General features: G+C 44.4%; 1 protein-coding gene across 1 annotated transcript in view; it reads right to left on the reverse strand.

Moving 5' to 3' along the window:
- RAF1 (Raf-1 proto-oncogene, serine/threonine kinase) overlaps positions 1–12,185 on the reverse strand; it is a 2,753,658-nt gene that overhangs the window by 436,386 nt on the left and 2,305,087 nt on the right. Inside the window, exon 16 of the mRNA XM_044078072.1 lies at positions 2,992–3,168. Coding sequence (XP_043934007.1) covers positions 2,992–3,168 — 177 coding nt within the window. The remainder of the gene's footprint in view (positions 1–2,991; positions 3,169–12,185) is intronic.

The raw sequence follows: 12,185 nt of genomic DNA on the forward strand, positions 1-12,185 counted from the left end.
ATTTGGGCGGCAGGTGGTAATGTGAATGGTAGTCCCCTGTTTTGGTGACAGGCCTCTGCCCACCAAAGGAAATCTAGGCATAGGCAAGGTATGATAGGAATCCTTGTTTCTAGATCCTGTGAATGTTGACACCATAGGCTTTTGAGATACCACTGTAGTTTCCTCATTTGCAGCCTTGCATATGGAATTAGAAGAATGCAGGAGGCCATGAACCCTAAGGCTTGCAGTATTTGCCTTGCAGATAGCTGGGTTTTTGTAGCCACTTGTTTGAAGTAGGCTGTTAAATTAATCTGTTTCTCTGGCATGAGAAAAGCCATCTGGGAAGTTGTATTCAAGCTTGCTCCCAGGAATATAATTTGTTGACAGGGTACCAGGTGTGATTTATTTTTGTTTATGGTGAACCCCAGACAAGCTAGTACCCTTTGAACAAAGGCCAGATGATTAAAAAAAAAAATGTCCTGGCTTTCTGCCTGAATTAGACAATCGTCCAGGTATGGGTATATCTGAATATTTCTTTGCCTGCAAAATGCAATGACTGGAGCTAGGCACTTTGTGAAATACCCTGAGTGCAGTAGATAAGCCAAAGGGCAGTGCAGAGAACTGATAGTGCATGTAGTCTGCTTTGAAGCGTAGGTATCTTCTGCATGACTCCCTGATAGGGATGTGCAGGTATGCTTTTTTTAAATCTAGTGTTGCCAACCATGCATCTTTTCCTAGCTTAGGAAGCAGCTGGTGGAGAGTCAGCAGTTTGAATTTTGGAATCACAAGAAAAGTGTTTAGAGTAGAAAGGTCCAGGATAGGACATGTATTGCCTTTTCTGGGTACCAGGAAAAGTCTCGAATAGAAACCTTGCCCCTTTTCCTCTTCTGGTACCAAATGAACATCCCCCATGTTTAAGAGAGAGTACTTGATTTTGGGCCTCTGCCCACTGATTTGGGGGTAGATCTGGCCACCCGCTTGGTGTTGGTAACATGTGGAAGTGAAATCTGTATCCTTGGGACACTATATTTAAAACCCATTTGTCCTGGGTAATGAGTCCCCTCTAAAAAATCAAATCCACATTGCAAAGTATGTTTTCCAATCTGTTCAGCATAATGCATTAAATCCTGTAATTCTTTATTTTCAGCACAGTCAGGAATCAACATCATTTTCTGTTTAAGCAATCCAATAACATGTTGCTGATACTTTAACATATGAAATTGGCAGTTTAAAGCCCTAATGGCCAAGGTTGCAGAAGTGTAAACTTTCTTACCCCATCTATCCAGCGCCCTGGAGTCTCTATCAGAGGGGTTAGGATTTTTAGCAGTAGAAGCCTTAATGCCTTTGGGTCCCTGTGAAATAGTCTCTGGATCTGCAATAGGATTTTTTAAAAGGAACTTATGCGAATCAGGAACGCTGTAATATCTGTCAGGTTTTCTGGGAGCAGGAGGCAAAGAATCAGGAGCCAAACTAGATTCTGAAAAGGCATCATCAACAATGTCTAGTACAGGAGGTATAGCTAAAGGTCTATGCTGAGGCAGGAGTAAGAAATCCCTAAGCCTCTTTTTTGAATCAGAAAAATCCTGGCTTTCCCAGTGGAAATACTCCCTTAGAGTATGTAAGGTCTCACCAAAAGAAAAATCCTCTGGAGGAGAAGCAGAGGGAATAGAATCCTCTGCACCAGAATCCACATAAGTAGATAAGGGCAAATCCAGATCATCAGAAGAATCAGAAAAATCAGAATCCTGGCCAGAAGATTCAGAAACAACTTCAGTCCTAGGTCTCTTAGAAGGGGGAGGTTGGCTTCCCCTGATTAGAGTTATAAGATCTTCAGCCATTCTTATTTGTTTTTTAGGCATAGAGGCCTGAGCATGCAGCCTAGGCGTCGTTTTCTTAGGCATGGTTCGAGATTTTGGCCTTAATGCAGAAGGAGGCGTCGGTTTAATATGTAAGTCCGTAGGCCTGAATACACCCTCAGAAGCCGGTGCCTGCACAGCGGCTCCGGACCCATCCAAGGTAGAGACATCCACAGGTTCCACAGTTGAAGCATCTCACTGCATACCGGACTCCGAATGGGTCTCAGTAGAGGCCTGCGAGTCAGAAGTAGCGGGTATCAGGGGCTGCGAAAGCGCCTGAGTACTGGCGAACTGGCGACTGGCTTAGGAGAAGCATCGTCGGCAGCTTTGGACCTTGGTGGCCTGTCTCTGTCTTTATCTTTGTGTTTTTTCAGAATCCCGGTAGTCGGATGGCTAATAGACGACATTTCTGGATAACTAAACCGAGAACTAAAATATTTAAAGGTGAAAATATATAGACAACTGATAGTGCGCTGATTGAATAAAGCACAAAACCGACAGCAAGGTATGGTCATGGTCAGGGCCTAGGCAAGAAATACAGTACGAATGAAAATCTTTGTGAGGTATTTGCTTTCCACAAGTAATGCAATTAAAAGTTTCCCCAATGGGGTACTTAACTTTAATTGAAGACTTTGGTTCTGAAACTCAAAAACGAAAATTTCAGGAGTTGGCTGACCGGCACTTGCGAACTGCTTCTGCTTCGGGCACCCGCAAGGCAAGAAAGACAAATGTAATGGCGTCGGCTGCATGTTTTATACCTCTGATGACTTGATGTCATGGAAGAAGGGACAGCAACCGACGCAGGACCCAAGACTTTGTTAATCAGGCTGACCGAGGGCTACTGCAAGCAGATAACCCAAATATAATGACTGCAACAGTGAAACACGAAGAACATGCCACTGAGGCAGTGGAAATAATGAACATTTTTTGTTTCAGACATACATCTTGGTTGCATCTGAAAATTACCTGGAAAACAAAATACGTATATGTCTACATCTTATTTTCTATCACTGTAAAATACTGCTCCCATCACTAATCATGATGTCATCACTTACCAGATGTCCTATTCTTCACCAATAACAGCCTATCAATGACAAAAATGCACAAGCATCCACAAACAATGATAGCGTGAACAAAAAAAATCAGCTGTACTTACTCCATTCCTTGTGCCGTTTGTCTGGCAATTTCTATTAACTGATGCATTTCATACTTGGTTTCATGCACGTGCAAATGTTTGTATAAACTGCTTCCTTCACACCACTGTGTCACAATCGCTAGGTTGCCTTTTGTCATATAACCCATAAACAACAAAATGTTTACGTGCCGTGTTTTCCTGTAAGACAAAAATAAGAAATAAGAATTACATTAGTGTAAGTAAAAAGTCTTGTATGTTTCTGCTCTAGGCCACTTACTAGTCATAGAAATTCAAACTACGTAAGGTATGTAGTCTGCAAGTCTCAGAAGAACAATGATGTAAAAAGTCATAATTTTTATCAGCTTTTGTACTTGTACTGCTGATTGTCTGTAGCAAATACAAATGACACTGTTACTGCATACACATATACATGGGTTACCCATACAAAATGTAGCCAGCGTTTGACAGGCTGTCAAAAGACTGACAGCAAAATATCTAAACTATAGCAAAACCGCAAAATATCTAAACACAAAATACTGACAAAATGAAGTTATACTAGAGATGGGTTTATTCCCTTTACTTACTGCTATTCAACCTTGGAGATGGTATATATAATTAGCAAGGGATGTGGGGCTTGCATCACTGTAGAAACACTGAAAAACTAACAAAATTTAGCCTCATAGAAAACCATTAAAAAAATATACCAAAATCAAAATGTTTTGCAATGGGGGGGGGGGGCAAGATCCCTGCACACACACCCCTACTAATTTTATATATATATATATATATATATATATATATATATATATATCACACCCCTACTAATTTTATATATATATATATATATATATATATACAGCATAAACCTTCCTTAGTATAATAAGAAGTTATGTACCTACCATAACGTTCCATGTTAGTTGTCTTCTCTCGCCTTCTTTCTTGCTTGATGGGTTCGGAGCCGATCCTCGGCTCCGACTCGGCACTTGCTAAGCTCGAGAGTCACTTTTACCAGCTCGAGGCAGCCCCATATCCCATGATGCAAGGCGGTAAGTACCCAGATCTCGTTTGATGACAAAGGGCAATAGCACCAAGCATAAACACTTCCCAAAGGAAGAAAGAAAGCCTACAGGATGGAAGAAGGACCAGCTCTGAATGGTCTTCAGCATAATAATTCCTTGTAGAAAAGGTCTGTCCAGGCCTGGGGAAGGAGGGAGGGTCGCAAGAAAGAAGGCGAGAGAAGACAACTAACATGGAACGTTATGGTAGGTACATAACTTCTTAATGTTAAGTTGTCAATCTCGCCTTCATTCTTGCTTGATGGGACCGGGCACTTAGCACCTCTATCCTGGTTGGCTCAATGGAACAGACTCTTGAGGACTGTAGAGCCAAAACTGGCTCTGTCCCTGGAGGCCAAGTCCAATTTGTAATGGGAAACAAAAGTATGAGGAGTGGCCCAAGTGGCCGCTGCACAAATAGTGTCTAAAGGAAGTCTAGCTTGAAAGGCTGTAGAAGTAGCTAAGCTCCTAGTCGAATGTGCTTTAGGTTTTGAGCACAGCTGTTTTCCCCTGAGCAGATAAATTTCAGAGATGACAGAAGAAAGCCATCTAGATAAGGTCACTTTAGAGACAGGAAGGCCTTTTTTGTTATCCGTGATAGGAAACAAAGAGTTGATCGGATTTCCTAAATTGTTTAGTTCTGTCCAAATAATATCTGAGTTGGCGGTGGACATCAAGATAATGTAGTTTTGTTCGATCTGTTTGAATAGTTTGGAAAAATACAGGAGATCAATGGATTGATTCAAATTAGTCTTTGAGGCGACCTTAGGCAAAAAGGTCGGATTAGTTCTCAATGATACTCTGTCTTTGTGAAAGACCAAATAGGGGGGCCGAACCGAGAGAGCATGAAGTTCAGACACCCTCCTGGCCGATGTAATAGCTACTAGGAATAATGTTTTCCAAGAAAGAAATTTTAGGGAGCAAGAAACAGCTGGCTCAAGGCGAAGAATCAAGGATGTCAGCACTAAATTTAGATCCCATTGAGGAGGAGGATTCCTGATTGGAGGCTTTAGCAGGAAAATTCCTTTCAAGAAGGCTCTACAAAGCCTATGGGACATAATATTGTGATCTGCGATCCCGACATGAAAGTTCGAGATAGCAGCCAATTGAACTCTAACTGTGGAAGAAGAGGAGCCTGCATGAAAAATCTCTGCTAAGAAGTCCAAAACTGCCTGAACTGGGGCAGTGAAGGGATCAATATTCTTGGCTTTAGCCCAATAAGAGAAACGTTTCCATTTGCTTGTATAAATCCTCCTGGTAGAGGATTTTAAAGAAGCTACTATGATGTCTCTAACAGGGTTAGAGATCAAAGGAAGCCTGGCTAAGGAAGGAAGTGGAGCAACCATGCTGTGAGGTTGAGAGAAGGGATAGACCGGTGCAGCTGACCGGATTGGTGAATCAGAAGATCTGGCACTGGGTCCAGATGCCACGGCTGCACCAAAAGGTGACGATGGAGGAACGGAAACCAAATTTGTCGAGGCCAATAAGGAGCAATGAGAATCATTTTGGCTCTCAAAACGGTTGCTTTCTGGATAACTTGAGGGATCAGGGGAAAAGGAGGAAAGGCATAAAGAAGTCCCTGGGCCAATCCTGGGTCAGAGCGTCTCTGGGGGGATGGCCAGACAGAGGGAAGAGAGAGAAGAAGTCTGGGCATTTGCTGTTTTGGGGAGTAGCAAAAAGATCGCAACATGGGCGACCCCATTCCAGAAAAATCTCTTCCACTATAGATTGCTTGAGAGACCACTCGTGAGGCATGAGAATAGCTCTGTTCAATCTGTCCGCTAAAATGTTGGTTTTCCCAGGGATGTGCGTTGCTACCAGAAACCGATGAGAGGAGATCGCCCATTGCCAAAGTCTGAGCGCTTCTCGACACAAGGGGTAGGACTTGGTTCCGCCTTGTTTGTTGATATACCAAACTACAGACATGTTGTCTGTGTGGACTGCAATTGTCCCTACAGGAAGAAAGTCGTTGAGGGCTTGCAACGTTAAAAGCACTGCTCTCATCTCTAGGACATTTATGTGCAGGTGGTACTCGAACGGTTGCCACGTCCCATGAACCATCCTGCCCTGATAATGCCCCCCCCATCCGATCAGGGAGGCATCCGTGGTTACAGTGGCTACCGGGGATGGGGGTACAAAGTGTCTGCCTTGGTGAATCTGGGGAGAAGTGATCCACCAAGCAAGATGATTTTTGCAAACCTGTGTCACCAGAATTTGGTGACGCATTGGAAGTTGTTGGTAAGACCACTGAGTGAACAACATCCACTGAAGAAGGCGCATGTAGAAGCGAGCCAGGGGAAGAAGAGTAATGGCCGCAGCCATGAGACCTAATACCTTTAGAACCATTCTGGCCTGTACTTTCTTGTTGGCTAGAATGATCCTGACATGACTTTGAATGTTTGAAACTCTTTGGTCTGTAAGGGTAGCTGACATCCGAACAGTGTTTAAGTTTGCGCCTATGAAAGTAATAGACTGGCAGTGCAATAAGGATGACTTTTCGAAGTTGATCGAGATGCCCAAATGAGAACAAAGATTTATTGTGTAATCCCTGGCTTGAACAAGCTGATGCCTGGTGGTGGCTGACAGGAGCCAGTCGTCGAGATACGGAAACACCTGGAATCCTTGACGTCTCAGGTGAGCCGTGACCACTGCCATGCATTTGGTGAACACTCTGGGGGCTGTAGTGAGACCAAAGGGCAGGGCTCTGAACTGGAAATGACTGGACCCCAGCCGAAAGCGGAGAAATCTCCTGGAGCGTCTGTGAATTTTTATGTGATAGTACGCATCCTGAAGATCTATTGAGCACATCCAGTTGTCCTTCTGCAAGAAGGGCAGAATCGACTGAAGAGTGACCATTCGGAATCTTGTCTTCCTCACAGACTTGTTGAGTCTGCTCAGATCCAATATTGGTCTCCAGTCTCCCGTCTTTTGGCGGACCAAAAGAACCTTGAGTAGATTCCGGGCTCTGAATGGTCTGTTGTAACTGGCTGAATGGCTCTTTTTTGCAGTAGTTTTGAGACTTCTAACTCTGCAATTTCCCTTAGTACATCTGGAAGGGAATTTGAGGGATAGAAAGGACTTTCCTCGAAAGGAATTTTGTAACCCTCGGATATGATCGACTGTACCCATCTGTCTTGAGTGAGAGAATGCCAGGCTTCTGGGTACAGCGATAGTCTTCCCCCGACTGCCTCCAAGGAGGGACAGCCGGGCAACATCTCAGGGATGCTGAAAGGGCTTGTCAGAGAGACTCTCTGTTTCCCTGGTTTTGTGGACCCCTCTGCCTCTAGAGCGTCTGTTGTTGTTACCCCCTCTACCTCTAGGGGTAAACTGACCACGTGAATCCGGCGTGACTCCTTGGGATTTGCGGAACCACATTTTGCCACCCTTCTGCCCTTTGGGATAAGGTCTAGAAGGGGTGGAAAAACGAACTCCTATGGCAGAAAGAGTTTTGCCGTCCTGCTCACACCTGGTCAACGTTTCCTTCACTTGAGGGCCAAACAAAGCTGACCCATCAAAGGGAGAGTTTGTGAAGGACGCCTTAAAGGGATCTGCAAAGTTACATAGCCGCATCCAGGCTTGGCGTCTAAGAGCCACACCTGTACCTGCGGCCCTACTCGCTCCATCAGCAGCATATGATATCAGCCGCATGGAGGAGTTTGCAATGGAGTTAAGGGTTCCTAGCTGCAAAGCAATTTTTTCCTGAGCCCCCGCAGCTGTAGGATCCTGCACAACTTCACCTAGCTCCTTAAGGATATCCCTTTGGAGTCTGGTGAAGTGACAAAGGTAGTTCAGCGAACGATAGCAAAGGTCGCTGAAGAAAACATCCGCTTACCATATCTATCCATGGTCCTAGAGTCCTTATTAGGAGGATGGACAGGTACGGAAGGATCTGCAAGTTCCTTCTTGGTGGCAGCCGCCACCACCATGGCATCAGCGGGGACACCTTTTGTAAGGAATTGCTTGTCCGACGGGGCAGTAATAAATTTAGAAGGCCTCCTAGGGACAGGCTCTACAGAGTCAGGAGCAGCCCACGCCTTTCGAGCAATAACCTGCATAAGGGTGTCGAAAGGCGGAGACACCCAGGAGGTGGAGGGCCGAGATCCAAACGCCTCCAGGTATACTGACTCATCCTCAGAGGGATTATTGGTGGGCCAGTTTCCCCTCTGTCTAAGGAGTTCTAGGATGTCTGAGAAGGAGACATCCTCAGAGGAGGATCCCTCTGACTCATCTAAGTCAGTATCTGAAGTGATAGACTCGGGGGAGTCTACGTGTTTCCTCTTACATGTCCTCTTCCGCGGAGGATCCCCCGACAAATCAGGAGAATCCTCGGAAGAGGGGGATATTCCCAGTGGGGAAACCTGAGGCAGAGGATCTCTGGGTCCTGGAGCAAGAGAAGTGGCAGAGATGTCAACAGGCACCATAGAGGGAGGAGCTAAGGGAACAGACTGCTGGCTGAGACCAGTGGCCAGCACACTCTTCATCACCTCGAAGGCCCCTCCCAGGAAGGTCCGAGAGAACCCGCCCAAGAACTAGGAACTCCAGGACCCACCGAAAGGAGGGCTCCGAGGCAGATGTCGGAGCCGAGCTCACCAAGGCCGAGGCTCCAAGGGGAAGAGCGGGCTCGGACAAGGGTCCGATGCCACTCACCCCCTCGGAGGAGACCAGGAAGCCCGCCACCGAATCCCTCTAAGGAAGGTCTCAAGAGGAGATAAGAGTAGAGGCTGAAGGAGCAGAAGGGGTATCTGTCCCTCAGCCATAGCAGAAACTATTCCGAAGACTCCAACTCCAAACTCTGAGGTAGAGTCAAGGAGGAACTGCAATGGGTGTGGACTAATAGTCGCCTGCTGAGACGGACTATGTAGCATTTGGGCCAGTGCCTGTGACTTTAGTAATCTACTGACCACTCTCTCAATCATGGTCAGAAAGCCTGGATGACCTTGAAGATCGGCTCCGATGGCTCCGCCCGAGGAGAGGCGGCCGAGCCGAAGTATCGGCTCCAAGGAAGCGGACCTAGACCTCTTCCTCGAAGGAACCATCGGAGCCGATGAAACCACTGAAACTGTCGGAGCCGACAACTTATCGGCACCGACAGGTAGCTTCGATGCATCGGCTCCAGCCGGAGCCGATACGGCCATAAATGTAAGGGTGTCGGAGCCGACACCGATGCCTGGGCCACATGGTGGTCGGAACCGATCGGAGCCGACACCGAAGTGGTCGAACCAGAGTCGGCACCGATAGCCACCGGTGCCGAAGGTTTAGGTAATCCAGAATCGGCTCCAGCCGGAGCCGATCTCGACTCTGAATGAGTCGGAGCCGAGGCCACAGGCTTGGACACAGAAGCCTGGGCCTTGGAAGACTTAGAAGTCTTAGATGGGGCCGACTTAGCCGGAGAGCCCTCCGGCTTAAGAAGGCCCCTCAAAATCAATTTATTTCTTCTTTCCTGCAGGACTCTCTGGCTAAAAGAATGACATATAGCACAGGAGTCCTGCAGGTGAAGAGGCCCCAGGCAGTAAAGGCAAGAAGTGTGACCGTCTGTCAGAGACATCTTCTGACAGCACGAGTCACACTTCTTAAAGCCTGAGACCCTTTCTTTAGACATGGTGATAAAACACACACACACAACACCAGTCCAAGAAATTAAATTAAATATACCAAAAGGTATCAATAACAGACACACACACACACCCTAACAGGGGGGGGATGGGATGGGTGAAAGTTTGACTAAAAGTTATGAGGAGACAGGGAAAATTTCTGTCAGAAAGGGATTAAAACTAAGTTAAAACTAATAATTTTAAGTTTTTTTGTAAAAAGGGGCTAAAATAGTAAAGTAACAATTCACTTACCAGGAGCTGGTAAAAGGAGGACCTCATCAGCGAAGCGGCAAACGAGATCTGGGTACTTACCGCCTTGCATCATGGGATATGGGGCTGCCTCGAGCTGGTAAAAGTGACTCTCGAGCTTAGCAAGTGCCGAGTCGGAGCCGAGGATTGGCTCCGAACCCATCAAGCAAGAATGAAGGCGAGATTGACAACTTAACATCTTATATTTTTATCAGTTTGTCAGTATTTTGTGTTCAGATATTTTTACTGTGTTGATATTTTGTCATCAGTCTTTTGACCATCGATCAAATGATGGCTAGACTATGTGTAGGTAACCCATACATACATATTACTTTGTTCACTGTTTCTCTCTCTCTATGTACACACACACATATGTATATGTATACATAATGGGTCTAGTTTAGAAGACTGAAATACCGGTATACCGTCAATTGAAAGAATACAACTTGTGCAATAGCCAGAAGGTCGAAAGTACAGCATGTAAGTCCATAATATTGAAACGATATTGGTCGAATTACTATTGAGCAAATGTCAAGTGCAAATCGCACATGTTATTCGAACAATATACATCGCAGTACTGTATAATCGCATAATGTCGAGTAATTGTGTGCATATCGCAGATCTTCATTTCGCACACCGTTGTGCAACGTAATTCATGGTTGCATAGTGTAATGCGGAACTGGGTTACATTGCTGTGGGTAACAGTTACTATTCAGTGAGAAGTTTGTAGGGGCAACTAAGGAATATCAAAATTTGGACTATTACTGGCAACTGACTAAAATTTACATTTGTGTTCTTACTGGCATCTTTTGGAAATTAAAATTTGGATTACTATACATCTACTAAACGGATTGAAGCACAATGCAGATAACTTGTTATTAAATAACATCTTATAATGCTGCTATAAGAAACTGAAGTATGTGTTTTTGAAATGTGACTATTACTGCAGGTTGATGAAGTGGGTATGGAAGAATATCACCTGGTACTTTGAATTCTGTGTATAGTATGCTAAAGACACAAAAGGGACGTCAGTTACTAGTTGCTGAAGGGTATCAGTTCTACCTGGAAAAAAGTGTAGAGTTGAAACAATATTGGTGCTGTACACGTGAAAATAGCAGGAGATGTAAAGGGAGATGTGTAACAAAGTGATGGTGATGGTTATAGTTTATTAAAGAGCAATCCACATTACCATGCGCCTGATATCTTACAAGTTGAAGTAAAGTAAGGGATAACCTAAAACGTGGGGCAGAACACTCAACAGAAGACCCATGCAAAACTGTTTCAGAAGTGCTAGCTAAAACTTCTACGGCTGTCATCAATGAATTACACAACACATCAGCCTTGAAACAGAGCGTGTGTAGATACAGATACAAAAAGAAGGTAGCCACATTTAAAGACCTGCATTCCCTTAGAGAATTAACATCAGATATGCTACCTATTAAGAGTGGTTCTTTTATAATAAAACATAGCAATGATATGTAAATGAACAGAAACATAGCAGTTATCACTACTGTTGATAATTTAAGAATGTTGTGCGCATCTGAGTATATACTGGCAGATGGTACGTTTCCAATTAAGTACCATGGAATGTCGACAGGTGTATAGCATTCATTGCGTTTTGGATAGTGCCAACACTAGGAAAGTTGTTCCAGCAGTGTATGGAATACCATCAAATAAAATAGAAGAATGTTATATCATCTTCTGGGGTGTAATACTGGAACTGCGCACAATGCATGATTTGCAATTATTACCCAATATGGTTTTGACAGATTTTAGATGTGCAGCTGCAAATTCTACTAAGACACATCTAAGTAGTACCGCCATAAAGGCTGTTGGTTCCATCTGTGCCAGAATGTGTGGAGGCATATTCAGAAATTGCACTTGGTATCAGAATTTGGCAGTAATGTAATATTTTGCAATGTTATGTAAAGAAATACCTGCACTTGCATTTGTTTCACCGACTGATATTGCTACCACTTTTGAAGAAATAGAAAATGACATGCCAGAGAATGGGAAAGCACTATGTACATTCTTTAAAGAAACTTATAGTAGGCCACATAGATATGGTATGGGTGGTACAACATCAGAAAGAGTGCCACCAGTATTTAATAACTCATTTTGGAATCAAAATGATACATTTGGAATGGATTACCCGCATAGTCAAAATGCCATGGAGGGATGGCAAAGGAGACTACGTAGTTTGTTGGGCCAAAAGACTGTATATTTGCTTGATGTCTGCATGCCATAAAGCTCGAGCAAAATCATGTTGAGGACCTTAGAAGTAGGCATTTAGTCTGTTTACCTTCTTCACCTAAATGGA

This window comes from Protopterus annectens, chromosome 7.part0 (assembly GCF_019279795.1).
Source record: "Protopterus annectens isolate FY-2018-M chromosome 7.part0, PAN1.0, whole genome shotgun sequence".
Taxonomy (NCBI): domain Eukaryota; kingdom Metazoa; phylum Chordata; order Ceratodontiformes; family Protopteridae; genus Protopterus; species Protopterus annectens.